This window comes from Rhamphochromis longiceps, linkage group LG17 (genome assembly GCF_057381845.1).
Source record: "Rhamphochromis longiceps isolate RC_006_pf linkage group LG17, R_longiceps_female_GT1.1, whole genome shotgun sequence".
In the NCBI taxonomy this organism is placed as follows: Eukaryota; Metazoa; Chordata; class Actinopteri; order Cichliformes; family Cichlidae; genus Rhamphochromis; species Rhamphochromis longiceps.
The window spans coordinates 13751856-13777151 of record NC_140573.1 but is presented as its reverse complement, the minus strand read 5'-3'; the positions used below and the strand labels follow the sequence as shown (position 1 = coordinate 13777151).

General features: G+C 40.6%; 2 protein-coding genes across 6 annotated transcripts; one reads left to right on the top strand and one right to left on the bottom strand.

Annotated features, from left to right (window-relative positions):
* Positions 1-11247: 11247 nt before the first annotated feature.
* On the bottom strand, positions 11248-17362 carry LOC146649404 (protein brambleberry-like). Of its 4 annotated transcripts, none has more exons than XM_085386157.1 (13): positions 17210-17362; positions 15554-15798; positions 15234-15362; positions 14950-15135; positions 14635-14857; positions 14160-14276; positions 13894-14073; positions 13501-13707; positions 13303-13414; positions 12575-12636; positions 12341-12468; positions 12116-12237; positions 11248-11705 (listed from the first exon to the last, which is right to left on the bottom strand). In XM_085386157.1, the coding sequence occupies exons 2-13, from the start codon at positions 15794-15796 to the stop codon at positions 11576-11578; spliced, it is 1839 nt and encodes a 612-aa protein (XP_085242283.1). In that variant the 5' UTR covers positions 15797-15798; positions 17210-17362; the 3' UTR covers positions 11248-11575. The 4 variants fall into 4 exon arrangements, with proteins under 4 accessions (XP_085242283.1, XP_085242284.1, XP_085242285.1 ...); XM_085386158.1 differs by having other exon boundaries at positions 14635-14854; XM_085386159.1 differs by having other exon boundaries at positions 11568-11705; positions 12116-12164.
* Positions 17363-17639: 277 nt separating this feature from the next.
* On the top strand, positions 17640-24564 carry LOC146649403 (uncharacterized). 2 transcript variants are annotated; one of them, XM_085386166.1, is made up of 8 exons: positions 17640-18529; positions 20982-21075; positions 21156-21220; positions 22769-22829; positions 23498-23635; positions 23719-23836; positions 23933-24075; positions 24242-24564. In XM_085386166.1, exons 1-8 carry the CDS (start codon positions 18021-18023, stop codon positions 24260-24262), a joined length of 1149 nt encoding a protein of 382 aa, XP_085242292.1. In that variant the 5' UTR covers positions 17640-18020; the 3' UTR covers positions 24263-24564. The 2 variants fall into 2 exon arrangements, with proteins under 2 accessions (XP_085242292.1, XP_085242294.1); XM_085386168.1 differs by lacking the exon at positions 22769-22829 and having other exon boundaries at positions 17640-18467.
* The last annotated feature ends 732 nt before the right edge of the window (positions 24565-25296 follow it).

The following is a 25296-nucleotide window of genomic DNA, read 5'->3' as shown; positions in this document are numbered from 1 at the left end:
AACCATTGAGCCACTGAGTGATGATTTGCTTTTCCTACAACTTTTGTTTGCAACATTAGAGATGCTATCACTTGGATTAACATCATCTATCGCAGTACCTTTACCAACATTCCCTGCGTGCCTAGAAGCACCAGAACCATTTCCAGCAGGTAATACATCAGAGGAATCAACACCAGGTGGATTTAACTGTGGCAAATCAAGCTCAGACACCTGGTTTTTGCTCTGAGGGTTTCCCTTTGCATCTTGAAGCCATTTCTTTATCTCTTCCATAAACTCGGTATTATGTGCTCGCACACTTATGAACCAAGCAATTTACTTTTTCTTGCTCTTCTTGAGGAAGCAAAGGAAGCAAGGTTTCATGCAGATGAGTTGCCTCATTAAGCAACACAGACAAATTCTCTAACTGAGCCTGAACAGTGGAAACATTATCTTCAGATTGCTTTAACTCTTTAATAACCTTTATGACCTTTTTAATTTTATTAATCTTAGTGTGATGTTCTGTTTGAAGCCTTTCAATCTGATTCTCCAAAGCATTAGCAGTTGGTTTTGGCTGTCTTTTCTTTCCATCCACATCACCACATTGTATTAATTGGTGTGTCTCCATTTTTTTCAAAACATTACAAAATCCAAACGCTGAACTGCACCTATGCCACGCAGCCTCATTCCAACACATCAACTTGATGACATTCCCTTCAATAAACCTTGGACACACACAATTAACAGGAGCAATATCCCCTCTATCTGCCTATTAAACCTAACTAACTCAACCTAGTCTTCCGTACATACTAGCGGTGGGTATTTATGTACCTCCATACCGTCAGCTGTGAGGAAGACAAACTGGATGCGTCTAACAGCATCACCATCAACACAGGAGCACCACAGGGATGTGTCCTCTCGCCACTGACCTAAGTTGAAGAGCCCCCGAGTTGGCTTGATTTCTATATTGCTTAGAATTAAGATTATTTTAATTTTTCCAATTAATGAGGACTTTTTTTTTTTTTGGCAATGCATAGTGCAGTGAAAACCATGTGGGCTATATTCTTTTCTAATCTAAGTTGCCCAACAAACACACTAAAGGGGAAGTTGGAATGTTACATTTCAGACACTTTGATAAGTCTTCACATATCTCACTCCAACAATTCTGAGCTGGTGGACAGAATCAAAGAGTGTGGATGTAATTGTCCGGTGTATTGGCTTGACAGTGTGAGCAGTTGTTGGAGGACAAAAAGACCATTTTGAACATCCGATAACCTGTATAGTGTACTCTATGTAATATTTTGTATTGAATTAACTGAAGACCGGGCTTTGTAATTAAATGAAAGGTTTTTATGCATACCTAAGTGTAACCATGATTTACATCAGCCATTGGAATGTGCTTGGTGCATTGGTAATCCTCTGTGGCATCCAATTAAACTCCCAGAATGCTAATGGGCAGACAAAGGCAGTCTTCGCTTTATCCTTCTCCTCCATTTCAATTTGGTAGTATCCTGACTTGAGGTCTAGCACTGAGAACCACTTTGATCCTGCAAGTGCGGAGAAGGTGTCTTCCAGTTTAGGCAGAGCATAAGCATCTTTGATTGTTTGCAGATTGAGTTTGCGGTAGTCAATACAAAGACGTACACTGCGGTTCTTTTTGTGCGCAACCACAATTGGAGAGGCAAATGGTGAGTCGGATTCTCTGATAACTCCGGAGTCAAGAAGTTCTTGCAGGTGTTTCCTTACAGCATCAAGATCTTGAGGATGAATTGGTCGTGGTCTTTGCTTGAAAGTGGTTGGATCAGACAATTTGATTTGGTGTTTAACTTTGTCGGTCCTGCCAAAATCCAGATTGTGTTTGGCAAATACTTCAGGAATACTGTTGAGCTTTTAAACAATGTGTTTTCTCCAGTCTGAAGTTAAAGGGGAATCTCCAAAGTTGTATTGTGGTTGAGATGGAGGTAACGACTCTGTAGACTGGTCTGAATAATGGATGTGACTTCCTGGAAGGCACTGATTTCTGCAAAGATAGCTCGAGCTGGAATGTGGATTTCATGGTCAGACTCATTACTCACTACAACAGTCAGAAAACATGGCCAACGTTGAGGTAAGTCCACAAGGCAGGTTTTTACCATGAGTCCACCAGGCAGAGAACTGGAGGTGGGGTGTTCCAGAATAACTGCTATCTCACCTTGGAATAGCCTTGTGATAAGGCATCCCTCAAGGACAGTGGTTTGGCCGGGAGTAATGGTATGTGGTTGGTCTGACTTTAAGATTACAGGAGCATACTGGTCATTTAAATTCTGGACATGGCGGAGAATTTTATAAACTGCAATGTAACCGGAACCAGTTGGCAGGAATGACTGCTCAGGGTGGGTATCACAGTGTTTGCTGTAAGCAACATCAAGAGTGTTGGTGCCAACAAGTATCATTGGGTATGATTGCTGGACATCAGGCACGACAAGGACAAGTGTATCTACATCAATGGATGGACCAAGAAAATCAGCTGGGAACGTCATGTTAATCTCAATGTATCCCAGGTAAGGTACGGCTTGTCCATTTGCTCCTTCTACTTCCAACAGATCATTTAGTGGTTTCATTGGGTGGTCTGAAAGATAAGTATTATAGAAGGCATAAGGAATGGTAGTAACCTGAGAGCCAGTATCAAGAAGACAGTTGAAATGGTTGCCCTTGATTTGAATTTGTCCTGTGCTTTTGGTCCCCACAAGCCCTTTTGGCAGCAATGGAAATTTGTTGTTCATTATGGTATCCCAGAACGGTTGCACAGTGACCAAGGCCCTGACTTTGAATCCAGAATCATCCGAGAGCTTTGTGAAATGGCTGGGATCCACAAAATAAGAACCACTCCATACCATCCAAGAAGCAATCCTGTTGAACGGTTTAACCAAACATTACTGGATATGCTAAGAACACTGACAGCTCAACAGAAATGTCATTAGAAAGATTTTGTAAAGCCCCTGGTGCATGCATACAATTGCACAAGAAATTATGTTACAGGTTTCTCACCATATGAGCTCATGTTTGGTCGCCAACCTCGCTTACCGGTGGACTTAGCCTTTGGACTACCCCTTGCCAAAGAAGGATCAACATCCCACACACAATATGTGGAAAAACTAAAGTCCCACCTGGAAGAAAGTTACAAGCTGGCCATTGAAAACTCAGAAAAAGTGATGAAACGTAACAAAAACAGATTTGATAAGAATATCACTGCATCACAGCTGAATGTTGGAGACAGAGTTCTTGTGAGGAACGTGCGGGTAAGAGGCAAACACAAGCTTGCAGATAAATGGGAGTCATCTGTGTACATTGTAGTGAAGAAAGCCGGCAATCTTCCTGTGTATACAGTTCGACCCGAAGGCCAAGACAAGCCCCTGAGGACTTTACATCGAGACCTCCTACTGCCCTGTGGGTATTTACCACCTTCTGAAAATGAAATGCTTACTAAGCAAAAGGGGAAAATGCCTGTGTTACCTGTGTCTCCTGTACATGCTGCTGCTGCTGCTGATGATGATGACAATGACAAAGGGGAACTCATCTCATACCTACCCGTTCCTTTCTTTGCTGAACCTGTCACATTCACAACAACCATTGACTTACCCAATACTCCGCAATCTGTTCAAGTTATCGACCAGCCAGATGACCCTGTAGTATTGGCTACAGTGGAAGCGAACACAGAGGAACCTATACCTGTACCTGTTGAAGAGGAACAAGTTATTGATAACGAAACCTTGGAAGCTGGCTTTGAGCCAGTTGAGCTTGCAGAAACCTCTCATGATGAAGAAAGTCTATCTTCTGATCCAGTTATTCCAGAACCATCCAGTAATAACTTGTCACAACACTCACCTACTGAATCAGAGCCTCTGAGTCCTGAGGCAGAACCGCCCTTAAGGCACTCAACCTGCACCAGGAATCCTCCTGATCGGCTGCAGTACATCAAGCCTGGTAAGCCTCTGTTAAAGAGCGTTCAGACCTTTCTGCATGAGTTAAGTTCTGTCTTCTCCTTCGCTCTTCAAGACGATGAAGAAGAGGATACGATGCCTTCACACCTCAGCCAACCAGTCATTCACTGCCAGCCTAGTCCATGTACAAGGACGTCCATGGGATTGAGGGGGGGGGGGGGAGTGTAACCATGGTACCATCTGACCCCACAAGACAGAAACCTGTCTTTGAGTGAAGATTTAAGGTGACAGGAAATATAAATAATATAAATAAATGCAGCTTGAATCTTTACTGAAGCTCAGTATTTGAAACAGAGTTCATTCACTGTTGTAATAATGATTGAAATTATAACTTTAATATTGGCCATATTATATGTACATTACCAAAGGGAGATGACTTTAGTCTCATGAACAACATTAGCTAATTGTTATTTACTAGCTAATCTTAAATGACTGTTCAGTACAGAAGTGAAGCCCAATAATCATGATTTCACAGTCCCTTGGTCTCAGCCTCAGATGCTTATCAAATCAAAGCTCATGTAGAAACAAACAAACAAATGAACAAAAGATTTTTCCTTCATTTCTGTCAAACAAAGCTGTATGAAACGTTTCCAGCTGTTAGTGTCATGGTTGCTAGGCAACCTGGGCAGACGGAGGCTAGACCGTCCCATTTCACAAGCCTCGCACTTCCGGCCTTAGCGGTCTTTGCGTATGCGGCCCTGGTGGACCGTTAAGGCTGCGTACTTTAAGGCTGCAGACCCTGAATTGGGATACAGCCCTGGTTGGCGTTCTTGTCAGATATTGACAAATTACAGACTACATACCAGTTGACTAGTGATGGGCAGATGAAGCCCCATGAAGCACTGAAGCTTTTCATCCAATTGGTTCACCCCAACGCGAAGCTTCATGAAGCTTCATTTGCTCTAGCAGGACACCTACTGGACGTAAAAATAATAGCTGGCATGAATTTGAAGAGTGTGGCATTTTGCACACAGCCTGTAAATGTCAACAACAAAAGGAGTGTGTAAAACATGTATATTGTAGTGATGGCAGTATACTGTGTATATTTATAGTGGCAGTATGGGAAATGATTATTTGGAAATGCTTGAAATGGAAATGATCATTTACTGTGAGGTGAGGTGTGGTTGGGGTGTGGACAGTGGTTGTGCTTTTGTAACGTTGAGGTATGGACAGCTACACACTGAGGCTTTGAGCCTCAGTCCTGCCTGTTCACATTTTATTCTGTAAAAACTAAATTTTCACTGCTTTTATGACCTTTTTAGTGGGGAGAACATAGCTAGGATTTAATGATTTAACAAATCTTTTGAATCCTTTGTCCTCCACAATGCTAAATGGCTGGGAGTCCTCAATCACCATGCTAACCAGGTCTTCATCTATTTGAGATTGTTCTCCTGAGGAAAGACAATAAAGATAAAGCACAAATATAAATATCACATACGTAACTTATAACAGTTGTATAATATTGTTATATCATTTAGTAACATTACTGCATGCTATATTATCATGGCATTTGATGGCTCACCTGGTCTTGCTCCACAGTCGGTGTTCCCCTTATTCTCATGCAAAGCTCTGTAGTGCCTAAGCATGGATGAGGTGTTGTTGTTATATCCCAGCTCCCTGGCACATAGTAAACACTTCACCTTGTACAAAAGTCAAGACAGCTCAACATAAATTGTATTGCACCATCAGTATCATGAAAATACATCTTCTGTAGAAATTTACATACCTTGTTGGGAGGAATAAGATCAAAATGTTCCCACACAGGGGAGGACATCCTCCTCTTCTTAGCTGGCTCCATTCTCTCCTGACTTTCTCTCCTCACTCTCATAAACCTCCAAACGGTCTCCAAACTCTCACTAACCGCAACTCTCCATCAAACACCCACATTTTTGAATGAAGTCTGAGGGGTTTATATCGCTGTCATATCTCGCGGCAAAGTTCGAACCACTTCATGAACCAGTCACGTGGTACAGCCGGGCAGCGAGGCTTCGGACGTCATCATTTTCAGCTCCTCCCATAAATGAAGCAAGCCTCGATACGCGCTTCGCGGAAACGCCCCCTCCATTACTCGACACACGCTCCGAAGCCTCGATACAGAACGTCCCATCACTACAGTTGACAGCGTGCAATAACCCGGCCGATTCATTCACCTTTACACCCTCTCTCAATCGACTCAACGGTGAGTTATTTGTTTGTTTTGTTTTGTCACAATTAATGAAAATACGGAGCCGCGGTCGCGCATTCTAAAACGCCGGTAAGCTAATGCTAGGCTAGTGACAGTAAGTGCAATTACTGGTTTGATTTATTGAATATTGTTGTTTTTGTTTATTTCACTATGGCCGAATGTTGAATTAACGTATCAAGAGTTGAGCGAGTGATTTTATTTTTGTAGTTTTGTCCGTTTTGGATGTTTTTTGTTACTTTTCTGATTAAATGCCAAAACGGCCTATGAGACTTTTGAATTGAGTTGAACTCCCTTTAGATTATTGAACTTGTTGCGCAACACCTGTGATTAAATGTGTTAATTGATTAATTTTGGATAATGTTTATTAGCTTTGATGGGACCCATGAGAATGTTTTTGTATAATAGTATTTTGAATGAAATTCATTATAAGATGACTATAATATGTTATGATTTGTTTGGTTATTGGTTTATTGATTGTTGTATAAAATATGGCATTATTTGACTTTGTTATTTATGGATTTATGGATTTTGTTTTATCATGGCAGTCGAACGCTGTTAAAATTTAATATTGAATTTTAACAGCCTGTTGGCTAAGAAGTAGTGTTGAAACCATATCCTGGGTAGGGTGAACGCAGTGGCGTGTCTAGAAAATCTTTTTTGGGGTGGCCAGGTAGGGGCACAGATTTGGAGAAGGGTGGCAGATGTAATTGGCAGATAATGTTAAACAAAAATTCTACCAACCGTTAACCATAATTCAATAATCCTATAAACCTAATAACTGGATGCGCTTTTAACTTTTATTAGAATGAGATTTTCACCACTACAGTGAAAAGTGTTTAGATACTGTGTTGATAAAGTACAAGAGATACAATCAGTGCTTTGTCAGTTTATTCAGCATTCAAGGACAAGTATTTTTACTGACATATAGTGCACATATGTTTTGGGCTAAAACATTTTTGAACATTAAACTACAAACATTTTTAACATACAATTGGCAAATTAGCCAATGCAATGCAAAACTTATTTAAACTTATTAAAATATACTGAACTTTTAATAAGACTCTGTTACATGTTAAGAAGACAAGAAGTACAAAAACATTTGTGAACAGCAGCACTTGTAGTTGCAAAATATTTATGTTTTGAAAGAGAACATTTACTCAAGTACCTACTCTATGCTTCATTAAATATTATCAATGACTTAGAATAGGTAGATCCGCCTGTTACGGTGACGGGTGGCAAAACGTGTTACAAAGTCATCCAGGCTTAATGATCTTGCCCTTTTCCTCTCAATACTCAAAACTCCAATATTGCTAAGCCTCTCATCAGTCATAGTTGTTCGTAGATGATTTTTTCTAAGCTTTAGCACTGAAAAGCTACGTTCACAAGTAGCACTGCTGACAGGTAAAGCTAAAGCTATTCGACATAAATGAAAAAGCTGATGAAACACCTCTTTGTAAGGCTCTAGGAAGGTAGTAAACCCCAAAATACTGGAGAGTTCATTCCCACACCCTGCTCTCCTTTGAACAACCTTTCTAGCTTGATACAGCTCATGTTTGAGGTCTTCAATATCACAGTCATACAGACCAGCCAAGCTTACAACTATTTCCTCTGACAAAAAGCTCTTACTCTTGGGGTTTAGTGCCTGTATACCCCGCATAATATCACAATTGGTCTTGTTGAAGCGCTTCTCCATCTCTGCATGTACATGGTTAAGAATGGGGTAAAATACTTCCCTCTTAAACTTGTCCTTGTCATCCTCCTTACACCTGTGTTGCCCGATTGGAGAATCTACAAAATAACCCTTTAGCCTGAGGCTCTCTCTCTGCATCCTTCTCTTAACTGTCTCAGAGGCAACAGTACACTGTTCTGCAATATCCATTGCGTCTTGCCACAGCTCATCAAAACAGGATTCACTTCTATATTGGTCCAAGGTGTCTTGAAGTGCATGAATTAGGTCTACAGCCTTTGCTAGATCAAGAGATGGAGACTGAAGTACATCAGAAAGCAACTTAATTTCCCCTAGAATTTTTCTAAATGTGGATAAATTGCCAATAAATGTGAGGTCAATTTGTGCCAACAGACCCCGTGCCTCCACTGATCTGTCACCTGTCACCAAATAATCCCCAAACACCTAGTTGTGCACAAGTCTGTAAATGATTCTTTAAATCAGCTGTGTTGAAGTATGGAAACATCTGAAACCAGGAGGACCAGAACTGCACATCCCTACATTGAACATGGCACAAACTTTGGTAATATTGATGTATAAAGAACAACACTGGCTGATGATGAAATGCAGTCAGCTGGCATGGCGACACTGCCAGTATTAACCTGCAACCAAATCTGCAGCTCCACACAGCAATGTTACGACTTGGATTATATCTTATAACTAATAACTCTTATGCTAGCTCCCCCCAGTAGCCTACTGAAATATTCGGCGGTTGCAATAATTCTTTAAGTGTTATTTTTTCCTTGGTATTCTAATTTCACCGAAGTTTACTAAACTCAACAAACTTAATATTACTTACCAGGACATTTATTCTCCATATTCTTTCGCTGGAAAATAGCTTTCTGTGGTATGGGCTCAAAATGTGGTCATAAATATTTTGTACTTGTAAAAAAGATTTGTGTGTGCGTAAAAAAGATTTGTATGTGTAAAAAAGATTTGTATGTGTAAAAAAGATTTGTATGTGCGTAAAAAAGATTTGTGTGTGTGTAAAAAAGATTTGTGTGTGCGTAAAAAAGATTTGTGTGTGCGTAAAAAAGATTTGTGTGTGCGTAAAAAAGATTTGTGTGTGCGTAAAAAAGATTTGTGTGTGCGTAAAAAAGATTTGTGTGTGGACTTAGAAAAAAAACCCCTGCAAGTTACAAGTACGGATTTTTGACCCTATTTTTCTGATTGGTCAATGTCATGTCAATCACACATGTAACAATCCAATCAGAGAACAGATGGGTTAGGCTGTCAGAGGGGCGCTTTTTTGAACTGCAGGTCCTTGAAGGGTGATACCGTTTGAAGCTGGAGGATCGCTATATAAATATCCGATAGCGGCTAGGTCCCCTAACTTTCAGTAGCTGTTGAAAGGAAAAAGTTGTGGTATATCAGTGGTTAGAAATAACATTATTACTTTAGGATTAGTTTAACACAAAGTCTGGGCTGACCCAGGACCATTGCTGTGAGTCACAGTGCGCAGCATAAAAGTCCTTTCACATCGGATGCAGGATACGCTGCTAATGCTAACTGCTAACTAAAAGCAAAGGATCCAGAATTTGTTACGCTGGCTGCTGGGCTCTGTGGGTTTTTGCAGCTGCTCTACCTGTACTAGATGCACCTGCTCCTTGTCTTTTCTATCTCTGACTTGATGTCCTCTACAAAAGTTTTTTTTTTTTTTTTTTTTTGCTAGTTCTTCAAATGCTCAATAAAAACATGTATGCTAATTCAAACCGAAGAAAGCTTTGTGATGAAGACTGTCATTTCCAAAACACTACCCACCCCCACCCCGCGGTCCGCAGTGCTGTTGAAAAGGCTGTTGAAGTCCCTGTATTAAACACGTAGACCTGTGACACAAAAATCACCAAACTTGGACGACCACAGACTGTTTTCCTTCGTGGTGATGAAGGAAAACGCTGGGTTGGCATGTAAAAGGGCATTTATTCCCTTCAAAGACCTGCAGTTCAAAAAAAGCGCCCTTCTGACAGCCAAACCCATCTGTTCTCTGATTGGATTGTTACATTTGTGATTGACATGACATTGACCAATCAGATGAAAGGAAGAAAAATAGGGTCAAAATTCATACTTGTAACTTGCAGGGGGTTTTTTTTGGCTAAGTCCACACACATTTTTTTTATGCACGCACAAATCTTTTTTTACACATACAAATTTTTACGCACACAAATCTTTATTTTTTTAAACACATACAAATCCTGATTTACAAGTACAAAATATTTATGACCACATTTTGAGCCCATAGGAAATGGGCTGCTTCACTCTTGTAATCCAGGTGCTGGCACAACATAACATTCAGAAATCAGAATTGTTTTGACTTAGTTTGTTATTGAAGGGTTTGGGATTTGATTGATCCAGCTTATAATTGAGCATTATGTGGGCTAGTGTTTTTTTTTTTTTTTTTTTTAAACTAATCAGAGCAAAATAAATATTTTATATTTGCAATGTGTCTCAAGTGTCCTACCCTTGAAATGAAAGACATGTCACAGATTGAGATTTTTATTTCTCTATATGTTCATATGCCATAAAAACAAAACAAGGATTCAGTTCTGCTGGACAGCACTACTCATGCTTCACTTTATAACAGACACAGAACCCTGATGTATACAGAAGTGTATAGATCAGGGTTGGGGAACCTTCAGGCCTCAAGGGCCAGTGTCCTGCAGGTTTTAGATGTCCTTGATCCAACACAGCTGATTTAAATGGCTAAATTACCTCCTCAACATGTCTTGAAGTTCTCCAGAGGTAATGAACTAATATTTGATTCGGGTTTGTTGAACCAGGGTGCTATCTAAAACCTGCAGGACATCGGCCCTTGAGGAATGCAGATCCTCATACACAAACGACTGCACCTCAAAACACCAGCCTATTTAAAAACGTGAGGTTTGCAGATGGCATGGTGATCATGAGACTTGTGAAGGTTGGTGATGAGTCTGCATACCAATGAGGGGTTAAACAGCTGAACATGCTCCTTCAGGTTTCAGGGATCCAGTCTGTTGCCACCTAATACAAAATTATCAAAGAGGCCCAGAAGAGGATGGACCTCCTGCACCAGCTCAGGAGCTATTGGTCCATTTCTACTCTGCAGTAATCCAGTCTGTTTACTGCATGACCATCAGTGTATTAATCAAACCAAAGAGGACGAGAACAGACTACAGTGGACAAGTCAGGTCTGCAAGAAACGATTTGTACAAACTCAGAATTAGGAAACACTCACACCCAGGATACAACCTCTTCCAGTTCCTCCCTTTGGTAGGTGCTACAGAACAGCTTTTCACAGGCCATTGCTTACATGTTGTCTCTACTAAAACGTCCACCACAGCTTTTACTGAAACAAACCATGCAGTAAATACTCTTTGGTTATACCTATATTACACATACTCAAATTGATTGATAGGTAATTTATTTCAACATGTGAACCAATATACAAGTACATTTAGAAAAGAAATGAGAGAAAAAAATATACTATACAAATTCACATAACTCTCTCCCTCCATCTATATATAGAACCAGTTACCCACCACTATGAATAGGCTATACATGTTCATCTGTGGCACATTGCTACTGTCTGTTTCCATGTTCTCTTAGGTACATTGAAAGCAATAAAGAGCATGGAATTAAGAAAAAACTGAGCCCAGTGCAGACAGAACTTAGTAAAAACAATGTTTCATTACTGTATACCGTTTTTACAGACAACAAAGACGGCTGAGCCTGTTAAAACTGGACATACGAGGAGTGCCCCCCTTCGTGGACTCTGCAGTACTCCTGTCCTGGCACGGCTCTCTTCTTACAGACTTTTCCTCTTTTTGTGAGGCCATTGCACAGCTGACGGCCTGACACTGAGCTGAAGGCAGAAAAACAGAAAGATGCCCTTTAACAATTCATATTTCCCCTTTACTCATTATAATGAGGTTATATTGGAGGGTAATTATTAATTCCACAGTTTCAAATAATGAGGTCAGTATACATTGAAACAACTCCTATAGGCCAAAAGCTCTTGGAGACTCTTACTTCTATTTCTGTATGATTTCAGTGAAAACTGGTATCAGTAACATAGCAATGAACTGGCAGCTAGAATCCCTAACATGACATGCTCATTTCAAATGTCAGGGTTACACACACACACACACACACACACACACACACACACCCACCCACCAAAGTACATTAAATCACAGTCCATATAAACAATTTAGCTCTTCAAACAGAAAAAATAAATAAATAAAATATGTGCATGTAACTGGAGCTACTGACCTGTTGCTGACTAACGATGGAGTGGGTCTTGCACTTCGTGAATCATTCCCTAAATCAGACGAGTCAGTGACTGAATCAAAAACACCTTCCAGGTTACTCAGGGGTATATCGTAACAAAGAGCCTAAAACAGATTTCAATTAAACAATATTTGTCTTGCTTGCCACTAGTGATGCACTGAGAATACAGTTTTTGCATTTCTGAAAGCATTAACTCAGTTTGCTTACCGCTAAAGAAAGTGGCTTTGGTATAAACCTGGAAGTGGAGTGATTTGGTTTACCAATTACTGGCATAAGCCTCGACTCTGGCGTAAGCTTCCTCTGAGGTGGAGACACAGCTGATATGCCAAGTTCACCTGAACACAAACATGTTTGACAGCAAAACTGAGAAGCTGAATTTATAGAAAGAGCACTGCTCTTGAACAGGATTCACTGTAAAAAGGTTCAGCATGTGTTTCCCACCTGATAAAAAACTGTCCGGATTCAATAGGTCGTCTTCCTCAATGATGTCATCTTTTTCATCTCTGAGCACAAAAGGATAGAAAATAGGTCCAATAGATGCAAAAGGAATCATTGTTAATTTGGTGTAGACAATAATACATGTTCTACTGCCTGAAGCTCTTACTGACCGTGTAGAGTTCAAAATTCATTTTTTACTCGAACAAATCATCAGTTACCAGTTTGAGCACTGACCAGTGAACTCAAGAGTTTCTGATTGAGTCGGATTAAATCATTAGCCAAGTTTAACATCTACAACATTGTGCTCATTTAATAAATTACTGTCTCTATATCAGGGGTCCCCAATCCCAGTCCATGAGGGCCGGTGTCCCTGCAGGTTTTAGATGTGTCCTTGATCCATCACAGCTGATTTAAATGGATAAATTACCTTCTCAACATGTCTTGAAGTTCTTGGTAATGAACTAATCATGTGATTCAGGTGTGTTGACCCAGGGTGAGATCTAAAACCTGCAGGGACACCAGCCCTCGTGGACTGGGATTGGGGACCCCTGCTCTATATTATAATTGATAGCTGCAACCAGTGTCCATCAGCAAGCAGACGTCACCCCTCTTCCATGTCCAGTTTCAAAACACCAAGATGGTGATGGCCTTAACATTCAGTGAAGTCCGTTAAATTGAACATTTTCAAAGACCAATACGCAAGTTGCAGTTCTAGTGTGCAACATACTCACTTGCAAGGCTGCTTCTGCGGTTCCACAATGGTGCACGAGCTGAGTAGCAGTGGACTGGTCAGCTTTTTCGTGATCTTGAAGCATGCCCACAGCTGATTCACAAACCAGTGACCTGCAGAAACAAAATTCACACTGTGACAAATGCTTCAGAAAACTGCAGCTAATGTATTTTCCTCATAAGTGACTTTATGTTTATACCCAGAGACAGAGTGAGCAGCAGCAGGCTGAGGCTGGTGAGATCCAGCGCTGGCTGCTGGTTGACTTCAGCAACTGCATTCAGAGGCACAGTTAGCAGCAGCATGGCTCGAGAGAAACCAGGACAGTGCAGGAATGTCAGCAGGACTGCACACAGTACAAAGTAGCCTGTGTGTGTGATGCACGTCCATATAGCTGTCAGACTTAAACCTGTTCAAGCAAAAAAGCACAAGAAAAAGAATTCTTAAGTCATACAGAAACCTTTTTTTTTTAGTCAAAGAGAATGTAAAGAATTAATTTCTAAATATGTCCTGCTGACAGTCAATTATCCAACTTCTCTGTAGCAGGAAAAGACCCTATAAAAAGGGAGTGTGCCCTATGGCTGCCGTGTCTCACCTGCCCATCCGAGGTAGCCCTGGATCATGTGAAGCCTGTCCTCTATGCGGCTCTGCATCTTATCGAGGTAGTGCAGCATGCCTCCCAGGGTGCTGTTCATGCGCTCCAACTTGTTCATCAGGTCAGTGTAGTACTGGGAGGTCTGATCCTGATACTGCAGAAACTCTATCATACTGTGGTCTACTCAGCCACATACAAAAAGATATGTAAGCACATTGCTTGGGGGGGGATAGTTTTATAAACTACAAATGATTTCAGCCATTTACCAATTTTCTGATAGATGTCCTGAGCTTGGTGTCTTACATCTGCCAGGTCCTTGACAATCGCCTTGTGGCTGTCCTGCACCTCAGAGCCCTGGATTTGAAGATGCTCGCTCACATTCTCTAAAATAAAAAATAATAAGGTGGACAGAAAGAATAAAATCCATGCTACATGATGTGGCATCAGGTGTGTTTACAGAGTTTTCTTAAAGAGAATTGCAGTTCAATATTTTATCTTATTTAAAAGGGGAAAGTTAAAACTTCCAGAAGTCATTCAGCACATCGAACTGTATCAGGTCATTTTCGAGTACTTTGACAAACAGTTTCTTTTATCCATGGTCAGTAGTAAACCCATTTACAAACTGCTGCAATTTGACTGTTAGCACATGAAAAGAGCCTTTATGTCGGATTATTTGCAGTCGCGCCCAAAGTCAATTTTAACAGAATAGAATAAAAATACAGAAAAATGTAAAATTCTCACCCATTCTTTGTGTAATTCCCTGAATGAGCTGAGCTACCAACTCCTGTCCAGAGGCGATGAGAGCTTTTTCCTGACCCAGACGCTCCAGGTTGTCCCTCAGTGAACTCGTCATCTGCTCCTGGCCCTCGTGGAGCTTCCCCTGTTGAGCCTGCAGAACACTGTGGCCTTCAAGCAGCTTGTCCAGTGATGCTGCAGTCAGTTCTTTCAACTCTACCTGGCCCTCCTGTTTGAAAATGATCCATGAATCCAAGAAACCACTGATTTGCAAAATAAAAATAATTTTATTTTATTTATTTTTTTTAAACCCAGCCTTACCTTCAGGTCCTTCATTGCATCTAGCTGGCTGGTGGCTGTGGAGATGAGTGCATTGACTGTGTGCTCTGCTCTGCGCCGGAAAAGCTGCTGTCGAGTTGCATAACAAACGGAGCGCGCTCGGTTGCTCACTATGTGGTAAGCATTCCATGTATCTGAATCCATGTCTGCTGTGCACTCTTTGATGGTCTAACACATAAAATTGAGATTAGCACACAACATTATATATTTTTTTCATTATATTTTTAAAGCCATTTCTGACAAGTACTACAAGATCGTATTTTTACCATCTCCTCTGTGCATAGGTACGTCTGGCGCCCCTCAATCTCTGCCTGGCAGTTAAACAGTTCCACTCCGAGCTTTGCGAGCTTTTCTTCTGAGAGGCTGTCACAGCTCGGCTTTAGCAGAGCGATCACCTACAGGAGGAGACGAACCAGAGAAACATGATTCCTCTGTTTAAACAATGTATTGAAAACTGTGCCATGAGAATTTTATATGAAAGACACTTAACACTGTTGCCCAGCCTTCTCCAAACTCAAACCTAATATTGTTCAAAAACATTTTATTTGTCCGTTGGATTAAATACACATTTTCAAGGCCCACATACCCTGTAATGACAGCTGTCCAATGGGCTGAGCTCCATCTGCTTTGCCTCAGCTAAAAACTTCTCATCTGCAGTTGCCATCTCAAACTGAGCGTCTTTGGCAAGATGTGCTGGAGCCACTGCAGCTGGTTGAAGAGGCGCTGCTGCTCGAGGTGCCTCTGTCAGCCTCAGCCACTCAAACAGCTCGTTGACCGCGAGACACTGACAGGCCAGCAGGAGGTGCAGGTAGTGGATGAGGTGACCCATGTCTGGATCAGAACATGACAAGGTGCACATGCAAATCATCAAACATGGGAAATACATTTCTCATAATCCCTGCAACCACACTACACTGTGCTCACTGCCCACACCATGGAGCCTGACTGGCATTTGCCAGAGAATACCAGAATTAGCAGGCCCACCACTGATGTTCTCTGCTGCACAACATTGCCTGGCCTCATGTAGCAAGAGTATGAAGGTAGTTCCTGGAGGAGGACAGAGTTGATATTACTGACTGGCCCCCCATGCTTTCCTTACCTTAATCCAGTAGAACACCTGTAGAACATTATGTTTCAACTAATTGAACACCAGCAGGTTGCATCTTAGACTGTCCGGATCTGGGAGGAGATTCCCTCAGGATACCATCACCATGCCCGGACCTTGTCAGGCATGCTTACAAGCACATTGGGCAGGGGGCAGGCAGGGGTCCATACAAATTACTAAGTACCATTATGACTAGCTGCAATTAAAATTTCCGCAAAGTGGACTAGCCTGCTGCATCATTTTTTTACTTTGATTTTCAATATGTCTTTGAATTCAGCCCTCTGTAAGGTGATCATTTTCATATCAGTGTAGATATGCAGCATGATTTTTTTTTAACCCTCAGATCTGATGTGTTGCTTTAATTTTCTTTTTTGTTGTTGAGCCGTGTACAAAAAGCAACAGAGCAAATCAGCCAACGCATCGAAACTATTGACCAGTGGAGAGAAGAACTAAAAATGTTTAACCAACTTAAATCCTGTGGATGTTAGGTGGTCGTATCGTAACACCCCTTGATAACGTGCCTAAACCACAGGGCAAAACCTGCTCAGGGACAGCTTTAGCAAAGAGCCCAAGGCAATGACCCGAGCACCAAACTGCCCAGAGCTCATTCCACTCAGGCATTTATGGAAATGTCCGGACTGGTCAGAGCTGTTCTGGTGGTGAGACCGTCAGCTACAAAACATTAGCCAGGTGGTTTCAACATTGTTGATGATCTGTGCATATTTAAACGAATATTGTGACGATGTTTAGCATTTAGCATTCTGTATATGACTATAAAGTGTTTCTGCTGCATTGGATGCATTAGACAATGTGGAAATAACAACTACCATTTATTTCTCTGATTGAATGAAGATCCTACCGAGGCTTGCCCAGGCATGCCCACTGCTGCAGCGCTCTGCTGAATACTTGCAGTAACATCATTTAATTAACAAATAATCACTTTTGCATGACTTAAACGGGACGGAAACGAAGCTAATTAGCTTACTGTAAAAATGTTAAGTTGTTTTCCCCGATTTTAAAATACTGCAGTCATTAAAAAATAACAAAAAATTAGCTATCATATTTTGCGAAATGTATGAACAGTTAAAATAAAAACGCCCTATTAAATGCATAAAATAGAATAATTTGTAAACATACCTGTTGTTCAAGGAGGTCCTTGACAAGGTAAAACACTCGCCCCCGTCCCCCTCACACAGCTGATTCAAATGACAGACACTAACTTTCTTCAACCCGTTTAAAGCTTCTCGTCACGACGAGGCCACAACCAATGGAATGGCAGACGTTCTTTAAAAAGGTGCGTTTCATTTATTTCACGGTTGAAACGTCCTGGACACGGCGGGAAAAAAAACCGGTATGCGCGGAATGTTTCGCAGAGGATGCTGAGCGGCGCCGCCCACCTGGAACAGCAGCGACAGTGAAGTTAAAACCAAACGAACCAACAGTGGAGCTAGAGTCAGCTGGTTGGCTCTGTGTATGCTCTGGGTGCATCCACGGTTTAAATTTAACTTCTGTTTGCGGTTGCCAAAACGCCGGATATCAGCAAATCTGAAACACAAATCAGGTGAATAAATGTCCTACCGCCAGCGTTACCCGGTTTTGTTCACGCTATCGTGTTTGTGTCACTGTGTTACTTTATAGTTGTCCAGTCAAAAAGAAACACGTGCATTGTGTTTCTAATCTAATCTCTCCTGGATTATTTTCAAGCTATTCCTATTCAGATGCATGAGCGGGGCTTTTTTTTTTCTCATGTTTAGAGGGTTTAAAACGCAGAATTGTAATCCTTTTATTGATTCGGTTTTGAAGATTCCGTGCTAAATACTGCTTAAAGATTTTAAACTAGCAACATCACAACAGCTCATGCTACAGCAGGCATGCTAGCACCTATTAGCAACCTAGCCGTGTGAACGCTAGTTCGTGTGAGTTTTCATGAGACTGCATTGCTAAAACAATGGACGATTCTGGCATCAAGAAGCAGAACTGGGACGTGAAGGAAACGGAGTTGTTTCTGGAAATTCTCAAGGAGCTGGACATGAAGAAGTGCTTAGACGGAAGGAAAGTGAGGAATAACAAACTGTTCAAAGTGGCACACAGGAGAATGACAGCGGCTGGTTATCACAGATCCGTGGACCAATTAAAGTTTCGCTGGAAACTTCTCAAAAGCGCATACTACAAGTGCAAGCGAGAGCCCGACTCCCCGGCCCCAACTAAAATACAGGGCTGGTGGCGCTATGAAAAGACGATGGTCGCTATTATGGAGTCCAGACACCCTCTGGTGGGACCCGGGGTTAACTCTGACAGAAACGACGAGGTGACAGAAGAGTCAGATGGCGAAGCATCAGTACTACACTGGCCGCAGCCCTGCCCGGACAATACCACCCAGAACCTGGATTTAATTGTAGGGGTGATAACCGTGGAGGCGGTGTCGTATGTAATTTACGATGACGTAGGAGGGCCATTGTAGGTATTAAAATAACTGAAATATGGCGCCTGGGAAGACGGGGATTAATTCCTTGGAAATTCAAAATTTCGGAAAGTAAATGTGTCGAATATTCTAATTTAAAGATATAAACTTATACAACTTTCAAAAGGGAAGACGTTCAAATATTCTGGCAGTATAAAGCCCTAAATTTAGAAGGAGAGAACCGGGATACAGTAATGTGCAAAAGTCTTGAGTCACTTCTCATTCAGTTATTTTGCTAGGAAAATGTGAAATGGGTGTGATGAATTATTGAGAAATCAAAGCATGCATGAAAATACAGAATATAAGGCAAAAACAGTTTGTACAACTCTAACAAGCTTGAAAGTCAATATTTGCTTTGATTGCCTTTTGACTTCTTTGTCTTCAAGAATAGATCTCCAGGCGTCTTGAAGGAAATTTTTGCTGCTTTTTGCCTCAGTTAAGATGATCCCACACTGCTTCAGTAATGTTGAAGTTCTGGGGAGATCAGTCCATGGCTGATCACGCCCCATTGTCTTTTTTTTTATTTATTTATTTATTTATTTTATGTTCCATTGTCCAGTTATGCTTTTACTGCATTGGCCATGTGTCTGGGCTTTTGACCTGTTGAAAAATGATGCCGTTGCCAGTCAGGTTTTTTGATAGTATTGCATGGTGGATCAAAATCTGATGGTATTATGGCAGTTTTGGCAAGATCAAAAACACCACTGGCTGAAATGCAGCCCTAAACCATGACAGAACCTCCACATGTTTTACCGATAGCTGTAGACACTAACTCTTGTACCTCTTTCCTGACCTCCTCTGGACATCATTTGAACCAAAAATTTCACATTTAGATTCATCAGTTCATAAGACCAGAGCGTCTGATTTTCAACCTAGTTCTTGTTTAATTTGCATACCTCAGCCTCCTGATTTCCCTTCCTTAACAATGGCAAACCGTCTTCCACAGAGACAATTTCTGATGAAACCGAAGAGCCCAAAGCATCACACATGCAGGGTGGAAGCAAAAGATAAAGTATTGATGGGTGACTCAAGATGTTTGCACATTACTGTAGATTCAAATATTAAAGTGTCAAATTTAAAATGGGAAGAAAAAGATTTACAAAAAATCAAAAACAGATGCACTCCAATATTGAACTTGTATGTTTGTTATGAAAAAATCAGACTACAACTAAATTTGCAAGAAAACACACCCTTTCTCTGGCTCCATAATTAAACTTAAAATGGCCCAAATATGCCATAATAGTCAGTAGATCATGCTACATGATGTCATAGTCTGCTTGTTTTTTAATACATCTGGATTACAGTATACACTGATATTAGGTGTAGCTCACTTTTTTAAATTTAAATACAGTATACCTGTCTGGCAATCAGTTCTATATTCATTAAGACTGTAATGTCAGAGTGACTCTCTCAGTTACTGAAATAAGGTGTTTCTAATATTCTGTCAGGTAAGTAACGGTCTCGAATCATTTTCCAAACAAAACATAGGAAAAGCTTTCAGTATCAACATAGTCAAATTTACATTTTTACATATACAAAAATACACTGCTTCCTATTAAAGTGTTTCCATTACAAGGGTAATTCAGATTCCTGAATTAGTAGGTATGATGTTGTGTAGAAACATGTACAACACTAATAACAACACTATAATATCGATCAACAAAAACGCAACAATTTTAATTCTATATTAATCCAGGTGTACCCCAACAAACACTTAAATTATTGTCTCTGCAACATGTGTCCAAACACCACTGTTATTTTTTCCACTGCATCTTTAGTGGGGTTTATTCATATTTTCATGTGCGCTTCTATTGACTGTCTTTGTTTAATTGGGAGACTGGCAGTTGAGTGTGAGTCACGTGTTTCTAGGTTCAGTCAAACCAACAATATTCAGTTGCTCATTGACCACATACAGTGATACAGGCTGCAGTCCAAACACGAGAGAAATCGGATGTGCACACTGACTGGTTTCTGTACTTAAGCCTTTTTTTGTCCTGCAAACCCAGAACTGGGTAAAGGATGCCGTTTCATAATGACCTATGACAGGGAAACCAGGCTGTGGCAGCATTTTACTGGAGGAGGGAGGGGAATCTGATTACTGACCACCTGTCAACTAGGATTTATCATATATGTGTGAGTTTGTTTTGTTTTTTTGCTTTAACCTGATTTCTCATAGTAATCGGGTTTCTCATATGCATGGACACAAAGATCTGAACACAAATTGATTGTCTTTGGAGTGGTGACGTTTTTAGTGTTGATTCTTGTCTGGATTCATTCCCTGAGTTTATTTATTTTTGGTCTGTAAAATGTACACAGTTTAATATCTTCAAACAACAACGTGTGAAACCCTTGTTACAGTGGAAAATGCGTCATCATGGTGATTTTTAATCACTGGCATCATGTTATCTCGATGTTCCTGCTGTAACCTGCTGCCTGCTTTGGTTTCAGATCAAAATGGACCCTGAGATGGACTCTCAGCTTAAGATTGGCTTTATCGGTGCAGGGAACATGGCGTTTGGCATCGCCAAAGGCATCTTATCCGGTGAGTGTAGAGAGAACTGAAGAAGTGAGGAGGACTGGAATGAAGGACACATTAGTATTTAATAAATGTTCTCTTTGTAGGAAATGTCCTTCCTGCAAACGTCAAAGTTAGTGCACCATCCTCAAGGAATCTGGGACGCTTTCAGGTATTGTGGAGGTTTTTTTTCCATCTTGTTTATTGTTCTATCATTTAAGTTCTCAGTGTGAATCATTTTGCATTGAAGTAAGCAGTTATGGTGAAGATCAGTTTACAGTTCAGTCTAAAACTAGTGAAGCAGCCAGTTATTTTTAAGCAGCGTAAGTATTTGTAACATTTTTACCTTTTCGTAGACATGGTCCCTATTCTGGGAATCAGGTTTACTAACAACTGAATTTTTTAACTCTGAGATGAGGAAAATTCTGGCTTTTCTGTTCCAGAAAGACGGTTAACTTAAACTTTGAGTCAGTCAATCGGTAAACTCTGTGAACTTAACCTGCTCTGAGTTTCTTTCTCTTCCCTCTTGCTGCACCTAAAACGACTGACTGACATCCACGTTCATTTCTTCATTCATAAAGTCACCATCAGAGGACATACTGGAGTAAATGAAACTGCAAAAGTTTGTTTTAAAAATGCTAAAATCCCAGTTAGATGATGTGGGTTTTTTGTAATTAACATGAGCACTTTTACGATCATTCATTCGTCTATATTTAGGGATGGAAATGGCGATTACATCATTGATCTATGACCTGGTCAGAATATAAAATCTGTGCTCCCCATCTTTCTAACGCTAATACTTTGTATAATAATGCAGGTGTCAGGCTGTCAGTTAGGTTCCTGTACTGCTAACATTTACTTCCCTTTATTGTAGCAATCTGTTTCAATCAAACGTATATAAAACTGATCAATGATCAATCATTTGTCCTTATTAAAAAAAAAAATGTCTGCCACAGCTGGGATGTTGGGGATGATGTGACTGTGAACCTGACATGACTTTAAGGCAAAACTGCAGACAGTCTGTTTTCTAAGCAGTTCATGTTAAAATGTGGTCACAGGTTGAAATTCAGTCATTAAATGATGCCTCCATGTTTTGAAAGGTACAATGTCTGAAATTCAGAATCTGAACTCGATGTATTTTCTACTGAAAATCACCTTAAATGGTCTCATTGGGTCAGCCTGAACCAGATCCACATAAAGGTTTCTTGTCAAAGGTTATTTTAAGGATCATTAAAGCGCGTCCTGACCAGAGTCCATTTATCAGTCTCAGTGTTAATGAAGTCAGAGATCATTTTTTAAGTCAGTTCCTAGATTACGGCCATCGTCTTTCGGCTTGCATCAATAGATCAGTGCATCAAAGTTTAGTTTAGATTTTAAAAAACAAGGAAGCGTTGGATTTCTCAAGCCCGGTGTGAAACCACTGGGTTTTATGAAGGGGTATTACAATTTTTCACAAGCCCCAAATGTTTGTTTTTTTTTTCTTTTCAGTTGTCACTAAAGCTGACATGGGAGGTCTTCTGGCTGTCACAGCTAATCATAAGTGTGGAAAGCTGACAAACAGAAAGTAAAGTCATATCTTAGCAACACTGTGACCAATAGAAATAAAAACCTTATTGCATCTGGCCACTACAGGGCACCGCAATAAACAATACTGCATTTTCTCTTAAGTTAAGTGACAAAAATAACAAGGGGTTAACTTTGTCTCTCCTCTGAGCATCAGCTCAGCCCTGGCCATGGTCTACCTGGGAGCTAAAGGAGACACTGCAGCTCAGATCGCTCAGGTCAGCTCACTGTCACTTGTTCCCTGCACCAGCTGTCAGTTGATCGGCGAGCATGATTGTGCAACTTCAAGCCCTCGTTACAGTTTAAAAGCAGTCAAATGTGGCTGTCTGTGTTTTTCTATACAGAAGAAATAATTTTATTTTGTTGTTTTGATTTGTCTTTATATATGTCTTTTTATATATATATATATATATATATATATATATATATATATATATATATAAAAAAAATCTGAAATTTTTTGCTACAAGCGTGCTGGCTGGCTGAATAGTAAACTAACTAATAAACTAATAATTCTTGTCCTCGGTAGATTTATAAATAAATAAATTTTGGGGTTTCATTTAACATCTTTGAAAAGCTTAATTTTCTATGTATCCAAAACACTGAACCCCAAGATGTTTCCAGTGGGACATCAGAAATTTGTGTCTACCATATGAGGATGGAGTGTGTTATATAAATGGCATGAAAGTCCATAAAACGCACAAGCAGTATAGTTACTGAGAGCATGATGTTCAGTGAGACTGACAGTATGTTAAAGGTTATTATTAAACCTGATGCTGAAAGAATAAAGTTGTCCAGTTTCTACCTTTGGACCATAAATTGTTACATTAGGGTCGCTCAGGCTCAGTGTCACATCCTTTCAGTCTCTGTCTTCAATGCCACACAGGCCCTCTCATTCAGCTCAGGTGAAGGCGTCCATGCAGACTGCCAGAAACTGAACGCTGACATCAACTCACCATCTGCATCCTACATCCTGAAACTAGCCAACCGTCTTTATGGAGAAAACACTGCCCACTTCCTCCCAGTGAGTGTCCACATCAATGATTCTCTTCATAAAGTTCTTCATTACAAAGACTGGATTAATAAACAGATGTCTGCTCTCTGCAGGACTTCCTTGACGCCACACAGAAGTACTACCAGGCAGACCTGAAGACTGTGGACTTCATCGGAGCTCCAGAGGCGTGCAGAGCAGAGATCAACAGCTGGGTCGAGCAGCAGACAGAAAGTGAGAATGTGCATCTTCCACAGCCTGAACAGCAGGGAATCATTTTAGCATCCTCTGTGTAATGAAATATTGTTGTGTTTCTGTATTTCCTTTCAGATAAGATAAAAGACCTTCTGAAGCCAGGAACAGTAAACGCAGATACCAGACTGGCTCTGGTCAATGCTGTCTACTTCAAGGGCAACTGGAAGAACCCGTTTAAAGAGCCAAACACCAAAGAGATGCCCTTTAAAATCAAACAGGTAGAAATTTAACTGAAGGTTACAAATTCTGGACACAAAGTCTGAATACAGGAAACTGTAAAATGTTTAATTTTGATCATTTAACAGACTGCTTCTGATTTCATGTATAAAATGAATTTAAATATGAGCAAAAGAAATATGACAAAATGTATTAACTGTGTTCCAGCTGGAGAAGGAGCTAACATAGGAGAGGCTGAATGAATGGACCGACAGGAAAAACATGGAAGTTGATTTAGAAGTTCTTGTTGACCTGCCAAAGTTCAAGCTGGAGGAAGACTACGAGCTGAATGAACCTCTGACTAAACTGGGTATGAAGGACGTGTTCTGTGCAGGAAGCGCTGACCTGTCTGGCATGAACGGTGAAGGGGGGCTCTTCCTGTCTACGGTGGCCCACAAGGTCTTTGTGGAGGTGAACGAGGAGGGCACACAGGCCGCTGGACACAACACAGGTGTTGTGTCCAGGAATCTTAGTTCTGGATGGACCAGATACTTCACAGCAGATCACCCCTTCCTCTTCTTCATCAGACACAACGAGACCAAGTCCGTCCTGTTCTTTGGCAGATTCTCATCTCCTCAGTAGACAGAAGCAGCAGAGGAAGATGATGTTGCAATTCAAATAAATACATCTATGAAATAAAGTAAATGGAGTTTTGTGTTGTGATGTTTTGCTATTTATAAAACTGTATTTTTCTCTGGAACATTTTATTACTTAATCAGACACACACGTGTCTCTTTTATTAAAAACAAAATGTTCTTTTACAAAATAGATGGTACTTGTATAAAATCACAAGTTCCACCAGCTTTAGAGAACATAGATACTGTGTCCTCCAGACTAAAGAGGAAACGCCAACTTATTATCAAGAGTCTGCAGCTCTGATGGTATGATGGTGCATCTATGAACTGGCAGTATGCTCTGGAAGGGCCCCAGCAATACTGAAAGGTGTATATAGGGGTTAGAGCAACACATTTTTCAGGGAAGCCCTTGTTTGTTACAGTATACTAAACTGTAGCTATTACAACAGCAATGAAAAGTGAGCAGCTAGAATCCAAGATCGGATAAAAATCTAGTAGCTGCTCTCATCACTGTAGATGTGTCCGTCATAATAACGTTACAGACTATGCTAGGCTTTGGCCCACATCAGTCTAAAATTGTATGTAACCACGAATAACGTGTTTTGGAAACTAACTGCACAACAGGCAGCACTGTTAGTTATCTCAGAG